We start from the raw sequence: 27,874 nt of genomic DNA on the forward strand, positions 1-27,874 counted from the left end.
TGCATTTGAATAGTTTCTTGGTCTTATTTTTATTGAAACCTTGAGCAAAGATCCTGCAGTCTTATATACCTCATTCCTGCTCTCTCTCTACACTAAGTATCTTGGGGGGAAAATAGTATGCACTCATACTATTTCCTATTGTTCTTAACCTATTTCAAGCCTGTTGCCCTGGAATTAGATGGCCAAAGAAGGAGGCAGGTGAGAATCACTGTGAAACTTTCAGTCTGGTCAGAGGACAAGTAAGGAAGATGGTGGAGAACAGAAAATATCAAAACTAGATGGGACAAGGACAGTGAGGAAGGAAGATTTAGAACAGGAAACATAACAGAAGAAGAGGAGGCTGAGAAATAGGAAGCTAGCAGTACCCACTACCACTAGATTATTTTAACTGTATCCTGCCCTATTGCAGAGACTGGGGCAGGCACAGTAGCAGCGCTTTTGAAGTTGAGAGATGCAAGAGGCACAGCATTCCCAGTCCCCATCTGTTTCCGAGTCTGACATATAAATGTACAGAGCATGCCCAGATTTGGCATGCCAGTCCTGTACTGGGCATAAGAATTTCCACGTTTACAATTTTAACCACTGGAAGGGGCTTGCAGGTGCACTATCACCCCCCAAATTTTCCATGGTATCAAAGTCCATTTTGATAGCAATATCTGTATATGAAGGGTCTATGTTTTCATCAAAGACTGCCTAAAGAACTTGTTCTCCTATGTGAAATCTCTATCCTCAAAAATACATTTGTATCATTAGAATTCTGAAGTGCTTGGAACTTTGTTTTCAAGAAACAATTAAGAAAGAATCTCATTTCACCTGGGTTGCAGATAAGGTCCAATATATTTTATGAGTGGATATTTTAAAAATGGTTGTATGGAATGGGAACCACCCTGGAATCAACATTTGGTGAAAGGTGGCATATAAATATTTTAAATAAAATAAAAATAAGGCAGTCAGCATTCCTGTTAGGGAAGCGGATCTTGTTACCGCCCCTTCCTCTCTTGGTGTTGGATATCTTGTCCCGTTCCACAGCTACTCCCAGTTTGGATAAGTTTTCTGTCATTCCCTTCCCTCAAATGCTTCTTCATCAGCATAGCAAAATTGTTGTAGGAAACCCTTTTTTGTCCATCACGTTGTCATGTGAAATTCATGTGCCATAAACACTAAATACCTGGATGCACGTCCTGCGACCTTTGTCCTCTGGAAAAGCTTTTCACTGAATGAAGTTCTATAGCTTAATGGCCTCCGTCTGAATTCGTATTTCATGTACATCAAAACCCAAATATGGAGGTAGGAAGCAGTAAAGGTTGACAGGAAAGGACAGTGAAGTCATTAGTATAGTAAGCAGAAAGTAGCAAGAGGACAGCTTTAACAGGGTTAAAAAGTCAACATGCGTAATGGTCTAGCTGTGGATTCCATTTGTTTTGAAAATGCAAGAACTGGAGGATTTTGAGTAATCAGACATTTCAAAGGCACATTGCAAATGCAGATTCTAGTACCGCACCCTTCCAAATGCTAATTCTTATTTCAATTACATAACATCAAGATATATTTAAAGGGTAGTTTATGCTGAGCCAAATTGCTAACTCCATTCATTTCAGTCAGCCCCAGATTTCCAGTTACTCATTTTATAGTGGGCAAATCACAGTTCAGTGTTAGATACAGACAACCAAGAAAGTCCGTGCATGTTTGTCCATATCAAATCTCAAATGTCTGATTTCTTGGGTAAGCTTCTGAGTCACGTACTATCATATTTTAAAATCCCATGAGTCTTTATACAAAATGCAGCCAGAGAACACACATACAAAGATTCACCTACTCTTGTGATCCATAGGCTAAATACCTGTTCTTCTGTTCTTGTTGCAGCAGCTGGGCAGCTATTTTCCTTAGGTCAGTTACTTCCTTCAATTCATCATCTTCCTCTGCCAATACCTGTTCTTGCTGAACCCTAAAGTAGTCACACAAATATTTCTGTTTTGTGTTAGGGACATGGGCATGCAAGGACAACACAACAGCTGGAAAAGAATGAAAAGACATCTAACAGACACCAACATTTCCCATCTCAGAATTCCAAGTCAGTATTGCTAGGGGACCCACCTCTTTTCATCTGCCCAGGCTTCATTTTGCTCTGTTTTCTGAGACTTCTCAGTCTGCTTCCCTCGTTCCTTACACATCTAGAATATAAAGGGGACGAGTGGGAAGAAAGAGTGCAGGGGTCACATTGCTGAACTTTATAGCTGGAAAGACAACATGGCTAATATATGTAATATACTTTAAGATGTTACTACCTTAATATAAGAGACTGATGGCCCAGTCTGTACATCTCCTTGGTCACAAGAAGCCACATCCTCTGAGCAGGGATCAAGGTAATCACACACTTCTGGGTCTAGTTATGAGGGATGAAGATAGCAGAGAGAAAAGTACTTATTTTTAATTAAGTTTATAAACACATCCAATTCCAAGGCTCTGGGCAAGAAACATTTTCCTTATTTTACTCATGTTCCCAACTACCTCCTCCCACAACAGCCAAACTTGTGGTTGTCACAAGAAAGGACTAATCCTCAAGGGCAAACTGTTGCAAATCCAAAGACAGCTTAAGCAGCAATCCTCCTTTACTTTAATGACACCAAGTGCCTGATCAGCACAATGACTGGGCACTCATCGGGGTGTATCTAATGCCAGCCTCAATTCAGACAATGTTAAACCATAGTTTAGTGCTACGGGAATGAGCCTGGCTTGCAGGCTCTCCCCTCCCCCATCACAGCCTTGAGGGGACCGGAAGCACTCACTTTTGTTTTTATACTAGCCATTGTTTGCCCTTACCCCCAAAGAAAAACATTCTTCTACTATCTCAAGAGCCAGAGATTAGGATTTACCTTTATGCAATTCGTGTTTGTTTGCTAGTAACTGATTGTCGTTTCTGAGCGTCTGCTCCCTTGTTGATTCTGATACCTGAGAGTGAAGGCTGATTGTGTCATCATCAGATGGCTGAAAAAAGCAGTTAAGAGCATAACCTGCATATTCCACTTGTTCTTCTGCTAAACCTTGCATCACAAAATAATCTTCTCAAATGTCAGCAATGGAGACTAGCAAAGTACAGTTCTGGCTACGGCAAGCCTCTATGTAGTGCATTTCCCACACACTGAGAAAGGAGAGGATACACTTTACATTTCATGAGTCATTCAATAGATGAATTAAGAAAGTCACTTAAACTGTAATGACCTAATGCCAAAAGCATTCATAGAAATCTTGCAACGTGTTCTCGTTCTGCTTGGCTAACACACTATAAGCAATACTTTGGAGTGATTTGATTTTCCCACCAACGAGTTTGTACGATATGGATTTAATGTCAAGTTACCTAGTGGATGGATTGTTCTTCTGGCTGAACAAATAATGGTAAGAACAATGCTTCAGAATGTTATTATGGGTAAAGTATATAGCAAAGCATGTAAGCTTATTATATTTTAAAGCAATTTAAAAAATATATTTGATGAAATGGGTACTGTGGCCAAACTAGAATTTTCCAGACAACGTTAAGAGGATGAAAGGAACCTGCACAAAACAAGGGAGAGAAAAGCCATGTGCCTCTTCTACCTTTTTCCTTTTGAGCAATTTAAAAAGGGCAGACTTACTTCTGTTGTGGATAATCTTTTATCCCCATTATCACTACCAATGCCGGAGTCTGGGCCGTGGTTTTTATTTGGATAAAAATCTTCCATACTGCAATAAAGAAGAACCTTATTGTGACTAATACTGTGAGGCAGATTTCAGGTTTCTGAATGATTAAGAGCCTTCCCCTATACAGCAGGACACTTCTTTCGAAGATGCATTATTTGCAGATATTTTTAGTACTAAAAAGGGAGGTCCCATTAAGATGCTATTGGATAAGTACAGAACTCAGAGGTAGAAGGGACTGGCTATCATGCTTGATCTTCTTGTAAAATGTCTCAGGTCAGTGCCAGTGCTGTATCAGGCAGCTTAGATAGCCGCTTCTCCATTTCCGTGATGAGACCCCTGATCACAGTGCTTTTATCAAAGCATGCTTTTGTTATGAGCTACTATTTCATACCCATGTACCTACCCATAATACCACAGACTCAGTATGACAAATATTCACCAGTGTCGTATCAGGACGATGGCTTAGTACACATGTGCAAATGTACATGCTTGACAGGTGATATATAAGACAAGTTGATATGCAAGAAGTTGAGTCGAATAAGAAATGAATCACTTCACCACTTAATTAAGCTTCTCATTACAATGTTGCCTAGTTGCCATTGGCACCTTAAAATTCCCTCCAGGTAACCAGAACATTCCACAGACTTGCAGCTGGTTTCAAGGAGCCGTAAAGTCTACAACTGACTTGGGCATGCTCAGTACAGCTCATAGTGAGCAGTACATGTTTTAGCCAACAGGTTTGTGTTTCAAAGTCAATTTGTGCCTCCAGAAGCAAGGGTGTAGTCCTTCCCTGGTTGCACCTTGTGAATTTTTTATAAGAAGAGACTACAATGTACACGTGTGCATGTTTCTCTCTCCTCAGACACAACGTCTGTGTTTTGTACCCTGTATTTATACTAAGGATGAGCAGATCTCCTCTGTTCTGTATGTTTGTTCTGCCCCACATTCCACTTCACCTGCCTTCTGGTTTAACTTGGTGAATTTCTAAAATTAAGCACTGGAATTGTCACTGATATGGGTAATTGTTGGGTTAACTGCGGGTTGTTTAAACCATAAACAACCCAGAGTTTCTAGGTTTACAGGTCACAAAACAACCCAGGAATGGGGGTTCTGGAACACTTGACTGAAAGTGGAAATGACAAACATGCAGTTTACATGCTCCACTCGAAGCAATTCCTGGGTTAAACAACTCAGTAATTGCCAACATGATATCTCAACCAGGTTACTATGGCAAACTGCCCCTGAGATTAATTTGTGATTTTTTTTCTTACCAGTGCTTATGTACACTGATCAAAATCACAGCACAAAAAGGAATCCTGATGTGACTGCAGTGTGATTTAATCAATACAGCTGTGCACCGGTAAGAAAAAAGACAAAATGCATATATGCAGTGTTCTGAAAAGAAGTAAAATGGCAGATAATGTTATCGGTGATACTCTGGAAACAGGATAAGAATTCCAACATCCAGGAAAAAGTTTGAATGGAGAGCATTTGATAAACATTTTACATTTATAATCAACAACAAGCAACCTTGTGAGAAGCTGTCCTGAAAGCGCTGATATTAAGATATGAAGTTCTACCCTGCACTTTAATACGACAATAACTGGGGGCGGGTGTGCGTGTCCTTCTCTAGAATATAATAAGGAAATAATGAAGCTGTTTTGGCAGTAGGTGGCAGATGTCCCTTCAAGCAAAACTGTTCTAGTTGCATTTAAGGATATATAAGAATTTCATTTCGCTTTGCAAATCATCCAAACCTACTCCATTCGCAACCTCAAAAGTGAATGCATTCTTTGGAAACATGTTCATACATTCCTGAACTGGCAATCATGTTCGAAAATGCGTTGTTGTTTTTAAATGCGCACTTTGAAATGCACATTTTCAAAAAATACGCAGTCAATGGCGGAAAGCGTGCACTTTTGAAAAATGCACACAGAAATGCATACATTTTCCATTCAAAATGCGCACTTTTCCCATTTGAATGAACTGAAAAACATGTCACAAACGAAAATAAGAGAGCTTCGAAGTGAAACTGAGCTTCCAAGTGAAGTCCCGAGGATGTCAGAGACCTCGAACATCCCTAGTTCTCCCATCCCTAGTTGCATTCAAGTAGAAAAGTAACTTATATACTGACCTCTGTGGGCATGGGAAAAGTGACACCTTTACAATTATTCAGCGAGTAAGTTGTTTTGAATACGGGATGTTTTATTTTGAATAACTGGCTTGGTTTGGATGCAATGCTAAACCAGTTTACCATTATGGAAACATGCCTGCTCAGGCCTTGGGCACAAGCACTTCCCCTTCTTCCTCCTCCAGTGCAGCTGTGAGGAGAAGATTGGAAACCTGGTTTCCGATCTTGACTTGTTTCAATAAACTATGGTTTAAACTAAACAGGTTGGGCCAGCTTGGATGCAACAACTAATTGTGGTTGGTTTAAACTAAAAAGCATATGCTTCTAATCTCCTCCAAGCCAGAGGAGAACTTGCACTCAAGGCTCAAACAGGCTCATTCTTGTAATGCTAAACTATGGCCATTAAGTAAATAATACATGGGGAAGGGAGTGATTAGTGTGGCAAGAGAGGCTAGGAGGAGTTTAAAAGGCCATTGGATTACAGATGATTCTTTACAAGATGGAACATTTTAAATGAGCACATAATTGGTATAACGCTTAGATTACTAAGGGAAGGAACTCACTGCAAGTACAAGCCCTCTTGACATGAAAGGAGTCTGCACAAGAATGGTAGGTAGGAGGACAGCATCCTAAGCCTGCAATAAGCTCAGCTCAGGTGTATACCAAGGAGCTGGCCGGGCTCTGCTCAGAGGGAGAGGGCGCTTGGGCGCGATAGTGTCAACCGCCCGAGTCATCTCTGCATTCCACAGAGCGACCTGGGCTTCGACAGGAGCACCAGCCATACCAGCAGGAAAATCCCCCAGAGCCCTCTGGAATCCATCGGAATCCATTAATCTCCAGGGGCGGACCATTTTAATAGGTCCCCCACCCTTGCAGAGGGGAAAGGCCGCCAGGAGTCTAAACCTCAGCAGGAAGTGATCTGACCATGACAAAGGGACAGATGTTAATTCCTCCACTTTCAGATCACCATCCTCCTGCCCAGTCGAGAAAACCAGATCAAGCGTGTGTCCTTTTGTATGCTTTGGGCCGATGACATGTTGGGACAGCCCCATGGTTGTCATGGCAGCCATGAAGTCCTGAGCCGCCCCGGATACAGTGGCCTCGGCATGGAAGTTGAGATCCCCCAGGACCATCATCCTAGGGGTCCTCAACACCAAGTCCGAGACCACCTCTGTCAGCTCAGGCAGGGAGTCTGATGGGCAGCGGGGTGGACGGTACACCAACAGAATTCCCAATCTGTCCCGGGTACCCAACACAAGGTACAAACACTCAAGATCTGCGCTCGAATGAGCAGGAAGCCTGGAGAGGGAGATTGAATTCCTATAGACCACGGCAACCCCCCCTCCCCGACCCTCAAGTCGGTGCTGGTGCTGCACCGAGTACCCAGGAGGGCACAGCTGGGAGAGAGTGACCCCTCCCAGTTGCCCCACCCAGGTCTCAGTAATACATGCCAGGTCAGCCCCTTCATCCACAATCAAATCATGGATGAGGGAGATTTTATTTTGGACCGACCTGGCATTCAGCAGCAGCAGCAGCACCAGACCCGAGGGCAGACTGGTAAGGCTGCCAGGAACCATCAGGTTGGGGGAAGAACCAGAAGAGGGGACAGCTGTAAGGTGTCTAGCCCCTCTTCTCCTCATCTGGCCTGTTAATCCCCCAATGCCATACCTCCCCCTGCCCGTGACCACAGTTATGGTGGCACCTCTCTGACTCCCTGAGTTGCCCAATAGTCCTCCCAGGCACATATTAAAATGTTAAGGTATAAATAGCACAACAGTTTAAAAGAATATAAGATCATCATCAGCGGCCCTTCTCCGTGAGCCCCTGCCAAAGGAAGTGAGGCAGGTGGCTACTAGGAGGAGGGCTTTTTCTGCTGTGGCACCCCGGCTCTGGAATGAGCTCCCTAGTGAGGTTCGCCTGGCGCCTACATTGTATTCCTTTCGGCACCAGGTGAAGACCTTTTTATTTTCCCAGGCATTTTAGCATTTTAGCTTTCTAAATTTTTATCTTTGCTGTTTTAAATCTGTATTTTAAACTCCTGCACTGCTGCTAGGTTTTATTGTGGTTGTATTGTTATATTGTGGTTTTAATGTTCTGTATATTTTAAATTCCCCTTCATGGATCACTGCCTTGTTGTGGCGAAGGGGCTTGCGTAACTCAGTGAAGCCATAAGCTATGCCGTGCAGGGCCACCCAAGACGGACAGGTCATGGCAGAGAGTTCTGACAAAATGTGGTCCACTGGAGAAGGAAATGGCAACCCACTCCAGTATTCTTGCCAAGAAAACCCCATGGAACGTATCACAAGGCTAAAAGAGATGACGCCGGAAGATGAGCCCCTCAGGTCGGAAGGTGTCCAATATGCTACTGGGGAAGAGCAGAGGGAATTTCCAAGTAGCGCCAGAAAGAGTGAAGCGGCTGGGCCAAACCCGAAAGGACACTCAGCTGTGGATGTGTCTGGTGGTGAAAAGAAAGTCCGATGCTGTAAAGAACAATATTGTTTAGGAACCTGGAATGTCAGATCAATGAATCAAGGTAAGCTGGAGGTGGTCAAACATGAGATGGCAAGATTGAACATCGACATCTTGGGAATCAGCGAACTCAAATGGACAGGCATGGGCGAATTTAATTCAGGTGACCATCATATCTACTATTGTGGGCAAGAATCCCTTAGAAGAAATGGAGTAGCACTCATAGTCAACAAAAGGGTGGGAAAAGCAGTACTGGGGTACAATCTCAAAAATGATAGAATGATCTCAGTACGAATCCAAGGCAAACCATTCAACATCACAGTAATTCAAGTCTATGCCCCAACCACTGAGGCCGAAGAAGCTGAGGTTGATCGGTTCTATGAAGACCTACAACACCTTCTAGAACTAACACCAAAAAAAGATGTCCTCTTCATCATAGGGGATTGGAATGCTAAAGTAGGAAGTCAAGAAATCACCGGGATAACAGGCAGGCATGGCCTTGGTGTACAAAATGAAGCAGGACAAAAGCTAATAGAGTTTTGCCAAGAGAACATGCTGATCATAGCAAACACTCTTTTCCAACAGCACAAGAGGCCACTCTACACATGGACGTCACCAGATGGTCAATATCGAAATCAGATTGATTATGTCCTTTGCAGCCAAAGATGGAGAAGCTCCATACAGTCAGTCAAAACAAGACCTGGAGCTGACTGTGGCTCAGATCATGAGCTGCTTCTTGCAACATTTCGGCTTAAATTGAAGAACGTCAGGAAAACCACTAAACCGTTCAGGTATGACCTCAATCATATCCCTGATGAATATACAGTGGAGGTGAGGAATAGATTTCAGGGATTAGACGTGATAGACAGAGTGCCTGAGGAACTATGGACGGAGGTCCGTAACATTGTTCAGGAGGCAGCAACTCAATCCATCCCAAAGAAAAAGAAATGCAAGAAAGCCAAGTGGCTGTCTGATGAGGCTTTACAAGTAGCTCACGAAAGAAGGGAAGCGAAAAGCAAGGCAGAAAGGGGAAGATATACCCAACTGAATGCAGAGTTCCAGAGAATAGCAAGGAGAGACAAGAAGGCCTTCTTAAATGAACAATGCAAAGAAATCGAGGAAAACAACAGAATGGGAAAGACTAGAGATCTCTTCAAGAAAATTGGAGATCTCAAGGGAACGTTTTGTGCAAAGACGGGCATGATAAAGGACAAAGAAGGCAGGGACCTAACAGAAGCAGATGAGATTAAGAAGAGGTGGCAAGAATACACAGAAGAACTATACAGGAAAGATCTGAATGTCCCTGATAGCCATGAGAGTGCGGTCACTGAACTTGAGCCGGACATCCTCGAGAGTGAAGTGGGCCTTAGGAAGCATTACTAACAACAAAGCTAGCGGAGATGACAGTATTCCAGCCGAGCTATTTAAAATCCTAAAAGATGATGCTGTTAAAGTGCTGCATTCAATATGCCAACAAATCTGGAACACTCAACAGTGGCCACAAGACTGGAAAAGGTCAGTTTACATTCCAATTCCAAAGAAGGGCAACGCCAAAGAGTGTTCAAACTACCGCACAATTGCGCTCATTTCACATGCCAGCAAGGTGATGCTCAAAATCCTACAAGCTAGGCTTCAGCAGTATGCGAACCGAGAACTACCGGAAGTACAAGCTGGGTTTCGAAGAGGCAGAGGAACTAGAGATCAAATCGCCAACATTCGCTGCATCATGGAGAAAGCAAGAGAATTCCAGAAAAACGTCTATTTCTGCTTCATTGACTACGCTAAAGCCTTTGATTGTGTGGATCACAACAAACTGTGGCAAATTCTGAAAGTGATGGGAGTACCAGACCACCTTACCTGTCTCCTGAGAAACCTGTACGAGGGTCAAGAAGCAACAGTAAGAACCAGACATGGAACAACTGATTGGTTCAAAATTGGGAAAGGAGTACGACAAGGCTGCATATTGTCACCCTGCTTATTTAACTTATATGCAGAGTACATCATGAGGAATGCTGGGTTGGATGAATCAGAGGTCGGAATTAAGATTGCTGGGAGAATTATCAATAACCTCCGATATGCAGACGATACCACCCTAATGGCAGAAAGCGAAGAGGATCTAAAGAGCCTCTTGTTGAGGGTGAAAGAGGAGAGTTTAAAAGCTGGTTTGAAACTCAACATTAAAAAAACGAAGATCATGGCATCTGGCCCCATCACTTCCTGGCATATAGAAGGGGAAGAAATGGAAGCAGTGACAGATTTTACTTTCTTGGGCTCCAAGATCACCGCAGACGGTGACTGTAGCCATGAAATTAAAAGACGCTTGCTCCTTGGGAGGAAAGCTATGGCCAACCTAGACAGCATAGTAAGAAGCAGAGACATCACCTTGCCGACCAAGGTCCGTCTAATCAAAGCTATGGTTTTCCCAGTAGTAATGTATGGCTGTGAGAGCTGGACTATAAGGAAGGCTGAGCGCCGAAGAATCAATGCTTTCGAACTGTGGTGCTGGAGAAGACTCTTACGAGTCCCCTGGACTGCAAGGAGGTCAAATCAGTCCATCCTAAAGGAAATCAACCCTGACTGCTCATTGGAAGGACAGATAATGAAGCTGAAGCTCCAATATTTTGGCCACCTAATGCGAAGAGAAAACTCCCTGGAAAAGACCCTGATGCTGGGAAAGACTGAAGGCCAAAGGAGAAGGGGACGGCAGAGGATGAGATGGCTAGATAGCATCACGGATGCAATGAATATGAACTTGAGCACGCTCCGGGAGAGAGCGCAGGACAGGAAGGCCTGGCATGCTATGGTCCATGGGGTCACGAAGAGTCGGACACGACTGAACGACTGAACAACAACAACAATATTTTAAATTGTTTTATTGTGTGCTGCTTGGATTTAATTTTTGTGAACCGCCCAGAGAGCTTCGGCTATTGGGCGGTAGAGAAATGAAATAAATAAATAAATAAATAAATAAATAAAATAACCTTGACCCTCAAGTGTTGAAATGATTAGAATAAAGTGGAACTTAAAACAGAACTTAAGAAGATTTATAAACATTCATTTTATACATTCTGAAAAGTGATGGTAACTTTACCTGTCGGTGAGTGGCTGGGAAGGAATTCTTTTACCCAGGGATGGCAAATCCAAGGAATCTGGCTTTTTATCCATTCTGAGGCATGCTTGAATGCTGAGGAATTTAAATATGTGTACTTTGCCCTTTAAACATATCTATTGAAAAGCATATGGGAGAAACATAGATTTAGCCAGAAACCTTTTGGAGCCATTTTCATCTGTTATCTCAAACCTTCACCCAGATGTCATGCATAAAACAGCAGTTAGCTTAGGCAAATTCACACTGGTGCTATTTGGGCTGCCCCTGCAGTATAAAGAAATGGGAAAGCTGAACCGGGTCCAACATATTCATCAACGTCAGTGGCAGCTGCAGCTGCTCACCTTTCTAGATGTTATAGATCAATGCTGACTAAAACATGTGGTGAAAACATTAAACAGCAACAGAGGTCTGGTTTTTTGTGTTAATTTCCCCTACATCTTAAGTAACTTGGGAAAAGTAAAACCCATGCCAGAATATGAGCAACTGACTTACAGAGACATACTTTGCCTCCAGCCAATTTTCGACATGCATATTAAACTAACACTGAGAAGTAATCAAGCACAAAAGCTACTTCTATAAGTGGATTTTTGGTAAAAACGGGCTATTTCCTTAATCCACAGGCAGCTGGGTGAGTAAGTATCGCATGCAAACCCCTCCCCATTTCTAAACTGAAGAAAATGGAAGGATTTTATCAAACCTGTGCCGGTGGTATCTGCATTGGATTGTTATCCAAAATTATTACTTGCAACTGACGCAGCTTCCGGTAACAGACTGGTATCTCTGTGATTTTATTACAAGAGAAGTCCAGCTTGACCAAGGGAAGATCTCCTAATTCTGTTCGTGGGTAAGAAAGAAAAAAAACACAAAAGATTTACACTGTTTAAATGACTCAGTGAGGAAGCTGGAAGAAGGTGGAAGATAGGAACTCACCATCAGGCAGCATATGGAGATTATTTCGTCTTAAATTTAATTCTTTTAGTGACTGCAGTTTTCCTATTTGCTGGGGAAGGACCTGGATCTCATTGCAGCTAATATCCTATGTTAAGAGACAAGAAGTCAGAAAGCCAAAGAACTCAACTGAAATTTTAAGAAGCAGCTATGACAGAAGATGGGCTGAAGCAAGCAGATGTATTGTGATGAGATATAAAGCCTGTCTTTTAAACAGAACGTTTAAAACAGCATCCGTGACTGCAATCCAAGGGGAAAAGAGATGGTGTCCTAAAATATGACAGAAGTTTTTTGTCTTTGCTTTTAAACAAGACTTATATTTGAGATTGAAACAGATGAGAGATCAGAATCCTCCTTACATGGGAATACACTGGCATTGTGGGAGAGGAAAGATGACAGCAGATGGGTATATAGTAGGCTAGGGAAAAGTGCTCATCTAAATCTGCAGAGTTCCTATGAATCTTGACAGTGAAGTACATCACTGTCAAGGGCTTCACAGTCCAGAGGATTCCACTCTATGGAAAAATATGTGGTCAATCAAATGAAAAAGTTCTGTCCCTTGAAGGAGGGAAGTTTCCTTATGATGAATAATGCACCTGAAATCCACTTTTATTGGGGAGACTGGAACATATGTACGAAAGTGAATCCAAGTTAGATTTCATGATTAATTCCATCCATAGAAAAAAACAGCAGGACCCTACTAGCATTACATTCACAAAATATGCAGCCTTTTGTTTTAATCTCAAGATACTTATAGCAAACATTAAACCAAAACAACAAACATTTTTAAAATATTAAACAAATGAAGCAAAAGCCCTTTGTGTCACTATCACAGAATGAAGATACACTGCAACACTATTCAAAAGATAGACAAAGGTGGGCTGAAAGTAGATCAGGATCTACTGGTAGATCTAAGGGTTTCTTATTTTCTATTGTTTAACAACAGCAACAAAAACGTGGGGTTTCCCCCCCCTAGATTAGGCTGCTGCAATGGAAAGCTTAGGGAAAAACCAGGAGGGGATTTCTGTGTGAAAGGACTATTGATTGATTACATTTCTACACCACCCAATAATCGAAGCTCTCTTAGTGTTTCACAAAAATTAATACCATAAAATGCAACACTATAAAATATAATATAAATGTTTAAAGCTACAGTATGAAATAAAATTAAAAACAAAATAAAACCCAGCAGCAGTGCTAAGATTCAAAATTCAGTAACAGATTTTAAAAATCAGAAATAGAAAGACAACCCCAGTTGGTAATAAAACAAATTCCTGTGCCAAGCATGTGCTCAGATGCATCCTGTTCCTTAATTCTATGTCTTCACCTTTAGTGCCATTTGTCTGGGTAGAAAGGTGGGGGTACAAATCAAATCAAATCAAATCAATAAATTCACCCCTTCCCCAGCCACTATTTTCCTACCTGGTGGGCCTCAGAGTTCAAGTAAAAAATTAATACAAGGGTTCCCAACCTTTTGGGGCCAGTGGACAGATTTGGAATTGTGAGAAAGGGTCATGAGCATAGTCACCAAATGGCTGCCGGGGGGGCAGGGGCTTTCACCAAATGGCAGCTGAATATAAGGCAGAAAGAGCATCTGAACACCAAAACATAAAGCCTCTCTTTCAAACCCAATTTTCTGCTACAATAGAGCACATATTTCACTGAAAGCAAGCTCTCTCTCAGTCCCTTCAAAATCTCTCTCTCTGCCAGGAGCAAACTCACTGCTCCCCCTGACCCCCAAAAACCTCATTCGTCTCCTCCTCCTCCAAATTCTCTTTGAGGGACAGGCTACAGCTGCTCAGTGGTGCTGCAAAGGCACTCTTGCTTTTCCCCAAAAGCTCTCTTTCCGTTCCCTCCCCCATTTGGTCTCTTTCTCCCCCCACCCCACAGACCCCTACCTAGTTTCTATCCACTGACAAGTGTAGCTTATCTCAGTCACTAGATCTCATGTCTCCTACTTTTTTCTTCAGACATGCTGCCAGCTAATCCTAAGGCCTGCTGATGCCCAATCAGAATACACGTGTGTGGGGGGGGTGGGGGTGTAGCAGCAGTAAAGGCCCAGGGAGGAATAACAAGTAGAGAGGACCAGCACAGGGAAATGGGGGGCCATTAAAAAAAAATCACTGTGGTCTAGTGGAGAGGAGCAAATAGCCTAGAGGACACCATGATGTGCCTCTATGGGAGCAACTAGTAGAACTAGCAAACCTGAAGACTGCCCATCCCCGCCATAGGATACTTCAATATGAAAGGGCTAATTTTAACAGCTTTCTATTGGTTGTAGTTGGGCTTACAATTGACTTAGGGTTAAAGAAATAGCTCTAAAGGCTAAGTGGAAAGAATGATTATGCGATGATACTCACCAATTCCATTAAGTCTCTCAACTTTCCAATTTCTTCAGGAATGGACACAAGCTTATTATTGCTGACAACCAAAACTTTAAGCGGCAGCTCAAAGAGGTATTTTGGCAATGTTGATAAAAGATTTCGACTAGAAAGATGAAAGAAATTATGTGGTTAATATCTGGCTGCTGTTAATACTCACATTTTGAAATACACAAGCCACTTAAAACCATTACGTGTTCACTTGAACTGACAGTACTGTTAGTTTAGTGTAAATTCCATTGAAGTAGTTCATGGATCACAACTATAAGGTAATAAAGTGCCTTATGGCATAATGGCTGTTTCCACCATACACATACTGTCATGTGAAAAAGAAAGTACACCCTCTTTGAGTTCTATGGTTTTACATATCAGGACATAATAAAAATCATCTGGTCCTTAGCAGGTCTTAAAATTAGGTAAATACAACCTCAGAGGAACAACAACACATGACATATTACACTGTGTCATTATTTATTTTACAGAAATAAAGCCAAAATGGAGAAGCCATGTGTGAAAAACTAAGTACACCCTTACTGCTTCCATAGGTATGAAGAGGCCAAGTAGCAGCCAGGTGCTGCTATTTATCAATAAAATTTATTTATTTATTTATTTATTTATTAAATTTATTGGTCACCCAGCCACTCTGGGCGATGTACAGCAACAAAACAGTTAAAACAATAAAATTCTACATTAAAAACATCATAAAAATACCCTAACCCACCCCAAATGCCTGCCTGAACAACCACGTTTTTAATGCGCGGCGGAAGCTCATTGAAGAGGGGGCATGGTGGAGTTCCCTAGGGAGGGAGTTCCACAGAGTGGGGGCCACCACAGAGAAGTCCCTCTCCCTCATCCTCACCAGCCTAGCTGTCCTGGCTGATGGGACAGAGAGAAGGCCATCCGAGGCTGATCATGTTAAGTAGCCTGTCTGGTGTTGCTGGAGGCGCTCCTTAAGATAGGCTGGGCCGGAACCATATAGGGCTTTAAAGATCAAAACCAACACCTTGAATTTGGCCCAGAAAACAACTGGTAACCAGTGCAACTCCTTCAGCACTGGAGTGATGTGATCTCGCCGGCTGTAATCAGGTGAGCCACCGCATTCTGTACCAGCTGCAGCTTCCGAACTGTCTTCAAGGGTAACCCCACATAGAGCGCATTACAGTAATCTAAACAAGAGGAGACCAAGGCGTGTACTACCGATGGGAGCAGATGGTCGGGAAGGCAGGGGCGCAGCCGCCGTATCAGATGGAGTTGGTACAGCACTGTCCGGCTCACAGCTGACACCTGAGCCTCCATGGACTGCTGGGAATCTAAAATGACCCCCAGGCTGCGGACCTGGTCTTTCAAGGGTAGCCGTACCCCATTCAGCACCATTTGATTAGCATTTGCTAATCAAATGCCCTTGATTAACTGATCATCAGCAAGTGTGACCACCTCTATAAAAGCTGAAGTCTCAGGAGTTTGCTGGTCTCGAGCATTCAGGTGTGTGTTAACACAATGCCAAAGAGTAAAGACATCAGCAGTGATCTTAGAGAAGCAATTGTTGCTGCCTATCAGTCTAGGAAGGGTTATAAGGCCATTTCCAAACAATTTAAAGTCCATCATTCCACAGTGAGGAAGATTATTCACAAGTGGAAAACATTCAAGACAGTTGCCAATCTGTCCAGGAGTGGACGTCCCAGCAAATTCACCCCAAGGGCAGACCGTGCAATGCTCAGAGAAACTGCAAAACATCCAAGAGTTACATCTCAGACTCTACAGGCCTCAGTTAGCATGTTAAATGTTAAAGTTCATGACAGTACAATTAGAAGAAGACTGAACAAGTATGGTTTGTTTGGAAGGGTTGCCAGGAGAAAGCCTCTTATCTCTAAAAAGAACATGGCAGCATGGCTTAGGTTTGCAAAGTTGCATCTGAACAAATCATAAGACTTCTGGAACAATGTCCTTTGGACAGACGAGACCAAAGTGGAGATGTTTGGCCATAATGCACAGAGCCATGTTTGGTGAAAACCAAACACAGCATATCAGCACGAACATCTCATACCAACTGTCAAGCACGGTGGTGGAGGGGTGATGATTTGGGCTTGTTTTGCAGCCACAGGACCTGGGCACCTTGCATTCATTGAGTCAACCATGACCTCCTCTGTATACCAAAATATTCTAGTGTCAAATGTGAGGCCATCTGTCCGACAGCTAAAGCTTGGTCGAAATTGGGTCATGCAACAGGACAATGATCCCAAGCACACCAGCAAATCTACAACAGAATGGCTGAAAAAGAAAAGAATCAAGGTGTTGCAATGACCCAGTCAAAGTCCAGACCTCAACCCGATTGAAATGCTGTGGCGGGACCTTAAGAGAGCTGTGCATAAACAAATGCCCGCAAACCTCAATGAACTGAAGCAATGTTGTAAAGAAGAGTGGACCAAAATTCCTCCACAAAGATGTGAGAGACTGATAAAGTCATACAGAAAACGATTACTTCAAGTTACTGCTGCTAAAGGTGGTTCTACAAGCTACTGAATCATAAGGTGTACTTAGTTTTCACACATGGCTTCTCCATTTTGGCTTTATTTCTGTAAAATAAATAATGACATGGTGTAATATGTCAGGTGTTGTTGTTCATCTGAGGTTGTATTTACTTAATTTTAAGACCTGTTAAAGACCAGATGATTTTTATTATGTCCTGATACGTAAAACCATAGAACTCAAAGAGGGTGTACTTTCTTTTTCACATGACTGTATATTGAAGCAAAAAGCTCAAAATCAAGTTAAGCCTGCAATTTTATTTCACCCACCTATCCTGAATTTGGGGGGGTGGGGGGAGTGAAGAGATCTCGTGTGAGGACAGCACACACACCTAATCTAGCAAATTTACTCAGCATTTTGATCCATTAGATGTCTAATGTTGCCTTTCCACAAACCAGATAGTATCTCCTAGCATAAAAAATGAATGCTTAACAATATGGCATCATATTTTAGATATAAGCACTTTCATTCTATTTTCTTAAAGGAACAGATGTTATGTGGAGGAGAGAGTTCTGTGAGCACACGGCGTTCTAAGCGTAGCTTATGAGGCCACTGACATTTCAAGAGCCTCACAGTGTCCAAGATCAGATCACAGACAAAGGAACCTGGTAAGGGAAACTGCACTGCCACTTTTGATGATTCTACAAGACATCTTGAGATGTAGGAGCTAAAAGGACCTAGACAGCCAATATCCACAAGCACCCTAAAACACTCCAGACAGGTACTTCCCTATCTTGTCTCAAAATCATCCAAAGGAGATTTCACAAGCTCCCTAGAAAGCCTGGTGCATTACTCAGCTGATCCTAGGAGTTAGGAAACCTTTCCTAATATTAGTCTCAAATTAATATCTTTATCATTTAAACCCGTTGTTCTTTATCCTTTCTTCCAAGAACAAGAAGAACAAATGTTTGTTCTCCCTGGGCTCTTTTTATGAAGCTGAGGACAATTGTGGCCTCCTATAAACTTCTCTCATACCCAGTTCCCTGAGCGTTTTCGCCTCCTGTGCCCATTTATCACCACTGCAGCTCTCCTTTGTAGCCTTTTCCAGTTTTAAGGTTAAGGATATGCAAGTTGTGGAACGAGGTCCCCTGTAACAAGAAGTCAGTTCTTCCACTATGATCTCTAATCTCTCAAAACTTGACTAATTTAAACATGTTGTCACATACCTAGTGTGCAGAATTAGGGATGCAAATAGGGTTAAGAACTAAAAGCACAGCTGACAAGCTCATTATAGATACCAGTCACTCAGTTTCACCAGTTTACAAAAGTCAGTTATGAAGAGACACCATTTGAGAAAGCTAATGGAGTAGCTGCCAATTCCACAACACCAAAGGGTCACTTCACAGTGGTACTCTCTGGAGTAGGGGGAGAAATGTGCACCCATCATGTATGATTATCACAGGTCCAGATTACTCTGTATATGCATGTGCCAAGAGACAATAATACTTTTTTCACATATAACAGTTGCTTGTTACACCCATGTAGGAAAAGCATCATGTAAGAAGTTGCCCATACTCTATTCCAAGCCAAAAATGGTGTACACCAAAGGTAGCAGGCACAACACACAGAGCACACCAACATTCCTTTCTTTCAGAAAACGTAATTTCTCCTATGTTGTAGTTGATCCAGCCATTTTTCCACAGGCATGCAAGGTCAGCAATGCTTTCAATATTAGTTTAATTCCTAGAAGCTGAAACTGAGTTAATTTCAAACCTTTACCTTTTCATCTCAAAGATCATAATCTGAAAAAAGGAATATTGGGGACAAAATTAGACTTCCTTGCAGTTTACCTTTTGGCAGTCTCTGTGATTTACAGACTGAAAAAATCGTTCTCCAGTCAACACTTCCACACAGACAGATGGGGATAAACTGAAGTTCTGATGAGGTGGAAGTCTACCTTTGATGCCAAGCAATTATGTATGCAAGGGAGAGATTACCCACCTGATATTTAGATATGTTAACATTTGCAGGTTTCTAATTGCTTCAGGGATTAATTTGATGCAGTTGTGATACAAATTCAATGTCTCAAGTGGTGCAAACTGCCATACATCAGGAGGAATTTCAGCAAATCTGTTCTTGGAAAGATCTAAAAATGGAGGAGAGAAAGAAAAAAAAGCATTTCCAGGGCTCAGTCTTCTACTTAAAATTGGAGAGATGTATAAGTAGCACGCTATTCTTGAAAGATGCTATAGCTTTAGCATAATTGTCTGGCAATCTGATTGTATAAAATAAACTAGGGTTAGATTTTTAAAAATTGAGCATTCACAGTCTGTGTGGATGGGTGTCCTCTTGTGCCCATTTCAAGTTCTGAGAATGGGCTCCCTTCCACCAGTATTTAGAACACTAGACTAGGGAAGGAGAAGGCGCTGAGAATGGGCTTACCATGACCTTGTCTTATGTACTTGAAGAGAAAAAAGAGGAGCCATTGCTCCCCTTCAGCAACTCATCCTTCTCAGCAGCTGCAGCAATAATGATTTTAAAATAGTAGCTGTTCTTCGTTCCGTCAGTAGCTGATCTTTCCTGACTAGGAGAAGGCATCTACCACCTGATGGCTCACTTTTTCCATGGAAGTCTTTGGACTAACCTCTTAACCTTCCTCTTGAACTGCAGTGAAGCCCAAGTATGTATGTATGTATGTATGTATGTATGTATTTAAGTATAAGTAACCACATTGATTACCAGTGCTTCTCCTGGCTTTCCTCCCACCCCTTGTTACCTGTATCTCTTTCTCCCTGACCCCAGCTATTGCTGTAAGCTATCTGAGGCAAGGATTTATTGTTGATTATAAAACTCTGTAAAGCATTGCATATGTTGGTGACACTGTATACATAATACTCAGCATTATGAAGAATCACAGAATCATAGAATAGTAGGGTTGGAAGGGGCCTACAAGGCCATCGAGTCCAACCCCCTGCTCAATGCAGGAATCCAAGTCAGAGCATCCCTGACAGATGGCTGTCCAGCCTCGTCTTGAACGCCTCCAGTGTGGGAGAGCCCACCACCTCCCTAGGTAATTGGTTCCATTGTCGTATTGTTCTAACAGTCAGGAAGTTTTTCCTGATGTTCAGCCGGAATCTGGCTTCCTGTAACTTGAGCCCATTATTCCGTGTCCTGCACTCTGGGATGATCAAGAAGAGATCCTGGCCTTCTTCTCTGTGACAACCTTTCAAGTACTTGAAGAGTGCTATCATATCTCCCCTCAGTCTTCTCTTCTCAAGGCTAAACATGCCCAGTTCTTTCAGAGACCAAGACATTCTTCTACCACTGCTTGGAAAAGATGTATTAGCAATCCATGTGCCAATGAAGTAGACTAAGAAATGCCCACACTGTCAATGGAGAAACTCAGCTGTTCATAGTCTTTAAAATGATCCTTTTCAATTTGCAGATATTTCCTCTGTATGTCTTCTAATTTAATAGACCTTTTCAAAGGGCAGCTGGGGGGGGGGGAGTGAGAACTATGGGATCAAGCACAGCTGAATACTAACTTTTAGATGCCAGATAAAGAACACTGAATTTGGCTTCATCCCTTGTGCTCTCTCCTGTCACATGAACAGACTGAAACAAAAGCAACTCCAAAAGGCTGATTAATATGTCCCCCAGTCACATCTTTCCTTCCCTGTCTCTATTCCACTGCTCTTACTTCATTCCACCAGAAAAAGGAAGCTAGAAGATCAGTACTGTTTTGTCTCACAAAGAAATAAATCATGGCCCTGTGAAAAGCTGAAGACCATCTGCAGGAGCCTATATGATAAAAGGACACGCCATACAATAATTTCCCAATTAAAGTCTAACCCCTAGAGGTATTTTAGAGATATCTGACAGACTTTAATCCCTATAGTATTTATTTTATTTATTTCAAAGATATATAGGCTATGCTTCAGCATTACTGCTCCCTAGGGTGCCTAAGAACAGATAAACACAATTTTACAATACTATTTTAAATAAGCATAACCAAGAAAACGATAACCAAGACAGACAAAACACAGCAGCAGTACAAAATATAAAGTTACAGCGAAGGATAAAACCTAAAGAGCATAGTCAGGTTTTAAAATACCCAGTATAAAAAGGTCTTCTACTAGTACCAAAACCACCCTTCCTGGAGCCGCCATTCCAGAGGCAGGGAACCACAACTGAAAAGTCCTTTTCTGAGTCACCACACACCTAATTCTAAGGTGAAGGTACTCTGGAGAAGAGCCTCTAATGATAATCTAGCTGACAGGTTAATGTGGAAGAAGGTGCCCCTTCAGGTATCCGGGGCTGCAAATGTTACAATACTAAAGGTCACAGGAGTTAAAAGCTGAATTTGCTTATTTTCCTCTACCCTCCATGCTCTTTTTTCCTTTTATATTGGGTCTCCTGTAAGCCATTATTATACACTGTGAACTGCCTTGAGTACATTGACAGAAAGGCAGTGTATAAATGGATTAAAGTCATCAAATCCCTGGGGAAATAAGCATAGCATTAGGAACAGTATATATAAATATACATATATAGCATAAGCATTAGGAACAGTATATATAAATAATGTCCACAATGTCTGGTCAAGAACTGTAGTCTGAGCTATCTATCTATCTATCTATCTATCGATCAGTCAATCAAGTGATTGCATTTTTATCCCGCTCCTCAGTCAAAAAAGGCTCCCGGAGTGGCTTACAAACAATGAACAAAGAAGACAGTCCCTGCCCGCAGGCTAACAATCTAAAAAAGACACAACACACAAGGAAAAGGCAATGGGGAGGGGAGAATTCATTTCTAGACTATGGTGGCAACTAAGCCACTCCACCCGGAGCTCAGCATGGGCCTGGCCACTACCATAAACACTGACATGCCTTTGAAAATCAGGAATTATTATTTAATTTCAAATATTAAATGTTATTTTCAAAAGAGAAAACTTCTCAAAATGAGGGGATTTAAAAAATGATACTGAAAGGGAAAGTCAATTGGATCAAGTCTCTCTTCAGGACACTTAATGGTTATTAAAACCGGTATCCATTCAAGAGCTAGAACCTGATCCAGATAAGGAGGTGGTATTGTTAGCTCAGAGGGTCTGGTGCTTTGGGAGAGAATGTTCAGCCTATTCTAGATGAGGCCAAACTCCTCCTGAAGGAGCAAGTGGAGGTAATCCACAGGATGTACACCTGTGCATTCTGTGCTTTCACTGGATACCCAGGTGACAATGATGGCCACAACACTTCTATCAACTTTTACCGCAACTCTTTTATCAACCCTTTTACACAGTCTTACCTAAAGAAGATGGATTTTGCATCAGATATTCATGCCCTAGTTACTTGCAGACTGGACTACTGCAGTGTTCTCTGTGTGGGGCTGTCTTTCAAAACAATTTGGAAACTACAACTGCTCCAAAGAATGGTTGCCAGAGTGCTATCTGGGGCCCACTGAGATCTTATATCATCTACATTAATTACCCATTTATTTGAGAGTTCCATTTAAAGTGCAAGTATTTGCTTTTAACCCCTTCATGGATCACTGCCTTGTTGTGGCGAAGGGGCTTGCGTAACTCAGTGAAGCCATAAGCTATGCCATGCAGGGCCACCCAAGACGGACAGGTCATGGCAGAGAGTTCTGACAAAATGTGGTCCACTGGAGAAGGAAATGGCAACCCACTCCAGTATTCTTGCCAAGAAAACCCCATGGAACGTATCACAAGGCTAAAAGAGATGACGCCGGAAGATGAGCCCCTCAGGTCGGAAGGTGTCCAATATGCTACTGGGGAAGAGCAGAGGGAATTTCCAAGTAGCGCCAGAAAGAGTGAAGCGGCTGGGCCAAACCCGAAAGGACACTCAGCTGTGGATGTGTCTGGTGGTGAAAAGAAAGTCCGATGCTGTAAAGAACAATATTGTTTAGGAACCTGGAATGTCAGATCAATGAATCAAGGTAAGCTGGAGGTGGTCAAACATGAGATGGCAAGATTGAACATCGACATCTTGGGAATCAGCGAACTAAAATGGACAGGCATGGGCGAATTTAATTCAGGTGACCATCATATCTACTATTGTGGGCAAGAATCCCTTAGAAGAAATGGAGTAGCACTCATAGTCAACAAAAGGGTGGGAAAAGCAGTACTGGGGTACAATCTCAAAAATGATAGAATGATCTCAGTACGAATCCAAGGCAAACCATTCAACATCACAGTAATTCAAGTCTATGCCCCAACCACTGAGGCCGAAGAAGCTGAGGGTGATCGGTTCTATGAAGACCTACAACACCTTCTAGAACTAACACCAAAAAAAGATGTCCTCTTCATCATAGGGGATTGGAATGCTAAAGTAGGAAGTCAAGAAATCACCAGGATAACAGGCAGGCATGGCCTTGGTGTACAAAATGAAGCAGGACAAAAGCTAATAGAGTTTTGCCAAGAGAACATGCTGATCATAGCAAACACTCTTTTCCAACAGCACAAGAGGCCACTCTACACATGGACGTCACCAGATGGTCAATATCGAAATCAGATTGATTATGTCCTTTGCAGCCAAAGATGGAGAAGCTCCATACAGTCAGTCAAAACAAGACCTGGAGCTGACTGTGGCTCAGATCATGAGCTGCTTCTTGCAACATTTCGGCTTAAATTGAAGAACATCGGGAAAACCACTAAACCGTTCAGGTATGACCTCAATCATATCCCTGATGAATATACAGTGGAGGTGAGGAATAGATTTCAGGGATTAGACGTGATAGACAGAGTGCCTGAGGAACTATGGACGGAGGTCCGTAACATTGTTCAGGAGGCAGCAACTCAATCCATCCCAAAGAAAAAGAAATGCAAGAAAGCCAAGTGGCTGTCTGATGAGGCTTTACAAGTAGCTCACGAAAGAAGGGAAGCGAAAAGCAAGGCAGAAAGGGGAAGATATACCCAACTGAATGCAGAGTTCCAGAGAATAGCAAGGAGAGACAAGAAGGCCTTCTTAAATGAACAATGCAAAGAAATCGAGGAAAACAACAGAATGGGAAAGACTAGAGATCTCTTCAAGAAAATTGGAGATCTCAAGGGAACGTTTTGTGCAAAGACGGGCATGATAAAGGACAAAGAAGGCAGGGACCTAACAGAAGCAGATGAGATTAAGAAGAGGTGGCAAGAATACACAGAAGAACTATACAGGAAAGATCTGAATGTCCCTGATAGCCATGAGAGTGCGGTCACTGAACTTGAGCCGGACATCCTCGAGAGTGAAGTGGGCCTTAGGAAGCATTACTAACAACAAAGCTAGCGGAGATGACAGTATTCCAGCCGAGCTATTTAAAATCCTAAAAGATGATGCTGTTAAAGTGCTGCATTCAATATGCCAGCAAATCTGGAACACTCAACAGTGGCCACAAGACTGGAAAAGGTCAGTTTACATTCCAATTCCAAAGAAGGGCAACGCCAAAGAGTGTTCAAACTACCGCACAATTGCGCTCATTTCACATGCCAGCAAGGTGATGCTCAAAATCCTACAAGCTAGGCTTCAGCAGTATGTGAACCGAGAACTTCCGGAAGTACAAGCTGGGTTTAGAAGAGGCAGAGGAACTAGAGATCAAATCGCCAACATTCGCTGCATCATGGAGAAAGCAAGAGAATTCCAGAAAAATGTCTATTTCAGCTTCATTGACTACGCTAAAGCCTTTGATTGTGTGGATCACAACAAACTCTGGCAAATTCTTAAAGTGATGGGAGTACCAGACCACCTTACCTGTCTCCTGAGAAACCTGTACGAGGGTCAAGAAGCAACAGTAAGAACCAGACATGGAACAACCGATTGGTTCAAAATTGGGAAAGGAGTACGACAAGGCTGCATATTGTCACCCTGCTTATTTAACTTATATGCAGAGTACATCATGAGAAATGCCGGGTTGGATGAATCAGAGGTCGGAATTAAGATTGCTGGGAGAATTATCAACAATCTTCGATATGCAGATGATACCACCCTAATGGCAGAAAGCGAAGAGGATCTCAAGAGCCTCTTGTTGAGGGTGAAAGAGGAGAGTGCAAAAGCTGGTTTGAAACTCAACATTAAAAAAACGAAGATCATGGCATCTGGCCCCATCACTTCCTGGCATATAGAAGGGGAAGAAATGGAAGCAGTGACAGATTTTACTTTCTTGGGCTCCAAGATCACCGCAGACGGTGACTGTAGCCATGAAATTAAAAGATGCTTGCTCCTTGGAAGGAAAGCTATGGCAAACCTAGACAGCATAGTAAGAAGCAGAGACATCACCTTGCCGACAAAGGTCCGTCTAATCAAAGCTATGTTTTTCCCAGTAGTAATGTATGGCTGTGAGAGCTGGACTATAAGGAAGGCTGAGCGCCAAAGAATTGATGCTTTCGAACTGTGGTGCTGGAGAAGACTCTTACGAGTCCCCTGGACTGCAAGGAGGTCAAATCAGTCCATCCTAAAGGAAATCAACCCTGAGTGCTCATTGGAAAGACAGATACTGAAGCTGAAGCTCCAATATTTTGGCCACCTAATGCGAAGAGAAAACTCTCTGGAAAAGACCCTGATGCTGGGAAAGACTGAAGGCCAAAGGAGAAGGGGACGGCAGAGGATGAGATGGCTAGATAGCATCACGGATGCAATGAATATGAACTTGAGCACGCTCCGGGAGAGAGCGCAGGACAGGAAGGCCTGGCGTGCTATGGTCCATGGGGTCACGAAGAGTCGGACACGACTGAACGACTGAACAACAAATTTGCTTTTAAAGCCCTGAACATCCAAGGACCAGATTATCTCAAGAACCACCTCCCCTCATATGAATCTGCCCAGGCTTTTTTTTTTTTTTTTATCAGAGGCAGCTCTGCTCTCCTTGAGGACAGGCAGTTGTTGAGACAGGGGCCTTCTCAGTGGTGGCACCAAAACATAGAATGCCCTATTGGGTTCCCTCTCTTTGTGTGTACACACATCTACTGAAGACAATTTTATTTCAACAGGCACTTTATGTCTAATTATCTGCTGTTGGGGAATTCGTATGACTGCTGATTTTAACTATGTTTTATTATTGTTATTTTATATACTTTTAATGTTCTTAATTGGTTTTTTTATTGCTCTTTGTAAAGTGTTTTGAATGGTCTTCAGAAAAGCAGGATATAAATACTAATAGAATCTTGGAGAATATATACAGAAGAAAATGGAATGTACAAAAAGTCCAAGAGGATGCCAGCATGGTTGTGGTGGGTGGTAGGGAGCACACAGCAGGGGCTTATAAAAATATACATGGTGTGGAGAAATAATTTTCTCTCCATATCTCACAACACTAGAATCAAGGTCAGCCACTGAAACTGTACAAGCGGGGGGAGGGGCGCTTTCATGCCCTACTTGTATGGTTAATGCTTATTGTTTATTAAATCTTAAAGCATAAAAACAAATAAATTAACACAATTCAAGACACAGCAATATAAAGAAACAGACAGCACCCAACCAGTTAAAACCCCCTTCAGCAGCAAACCAGCTTACATGCCTGAATACAAATGTCTTTGCCTGCTGGCAGAAGGACAATAATGAAAGTCAGCCTAGTCTTTTTGGCAGAGAGTTCCAGCGCCTGGGAGCGGCTTCTGAGAAGGACCTCTCGCACATCCCCACCAAATGTGCCTCCAATGGCCGTGAGACTGAGAGAAGAGTCTCCCCTGAAGATCTTAAAACAGCAGCAGGCTCGTATGGGAGAAGGCAGTCTTTCAGATAGCCTAGTCCCAAGTCATGCAGGGCTTTATAGTGGTCGTAGCAGTCTGACCACTATTGGAGAAAGAATGCTGAACTATATGGACCTGATCCAGCAAGTCTCTTCTTATCTTCTTGCATTGGACATCCCACATTTGCAGTAAAAGGACTGCAGGCAAGCAGGTGGACTGAGAGGTTTTATGATTCAACAATAGCTAGCCCATACTGTGCCAGGCATAGAATTATAACTAAGAAGTTGTAAAGGTCATTTGGCCACAATTAAAGGCCTAGTGATAGCAGCGTAATCAATCTGCATTGCAGGAAGGCACACTCTTAATTCCTTTCTTTGCTGAATGTTAAGCTGCTTGACAAAGCAGCCTCTTAACCCGCTGACTCTAAACACAAATTATGTCGAACATTTCCAAATACCTACTGCAATGTCACACGTTGTCAATTGTTTCTATCTACAAATACCTGGCATGTTCTTCAGATAAAGTGTGCAACTCCTCCTCCTTCTCCAATAATCTAAAGAGTCCTCAATGTGCTTGCAACATGCCCACATGTTCTTTACTGAAGTAGGTAACATGGTGCCCACAGGCACCAATGCACCCCTGGACACCTTGGTAACCAGCAAGGTGCCCTACGCCTCCCACATAAATAAATAAATAAATAAATCACATTTTCTTATTGGCAGATGGGTTCATTGTGAAATAGATTTCTGTTGATGTTGAACACTGTTGGTTCAAACGAGTTAATGTGTTGGGGCTTTGACCCCAACTCTACCTTGTACTCAGCCTTTTGGCTACACCTCCCATGGCAGCCATTTTGTGGTTGCACCCAGGAAAGTTTTTCAAATTACCAAATGTGCCCACAACCCCCAAAGGTTGCCTACTTCTCTATATGCAATCAATGCAGCAAATGGCAGAAGTGAAGAACTCTGTAAAATAGTCCTGCATTCCCACCTATGTTTAATCCAGAATTTCTCAGG

The 27,874-nt window shown here is 42.5% G+C and overlaps 1 protein-coding gene across 3 annotated transcripts in view; it reads right to left on the reverse strand.

Moving 5' to 3' along the window:
• The window catches only part of LRCH2 (leucine rich repeats and calponin homology domain containing 2), a 60,882-nt gene that overhangs the window by 20,250 nt on the left and 12,758 nt on the right, over positions 1-27,874 (reverse strand). For 2 of the 3 annotated variants that reach the window (XM_084813543.1, XM_084813542.1), the window contains exons 2-11: positions 19,181-19,325; positions 14,693-14,819; positions 12,315-12,420; positions 12,082-12,218; positions 11,367-11,500; positions 3,630-3,717; positions 2,874-2,985; positions 2,286-2,383; positions 2,095-2,171; positions 1,841-1,945 (exon numbers count right to left, since the gene is read on the reverse strand). In XM_084813543.1, coding sequence (XP_084669669.1) covers positions 1,841-1,945; positions 2,095-2,171; positions 2,286-2,383; positions 2,874-2,985; positions 3,630-3,717; positions 11,367-11,500; positions 12,082-12,218; positions 12,315-12,420; positions 14,693-14,819; positions 19,181-19,325 — 1,129 coding nt within the window. Of the gene's footprint in view, positions 1-1,168; positions 1,247-1,840; positions 1,946-2,094; positions 2,172-2,285; positions 2,384-2,873; positions 2,986-3,629; positions 3,718-11,366; positions 11,501-12,081; positions 12,219-12,314; positions 12,421-14,692; positions 14,820-19,180; positions 19,326-27,874 lie in introns of all 3 variants that reach the window. The other variant, XM_084813544.1, reaches the window with a different exon arrangement.

The sequence above is a fragment of the Heloderma suspectum genome, chromosome 9 (assembly GCF_057233095.1).
Source record: "Heloderma suspectum isolate Gila_16-S chromosome 9, 16-S_ref, whole genome shotgun sequence".
Classification (NCBI taxonomy): Eukaryota; Metazoa; Chordata; class Lepidosauria; order Squamata; family Helodermatidae; genus Heloderma; species Heloderma suspectum.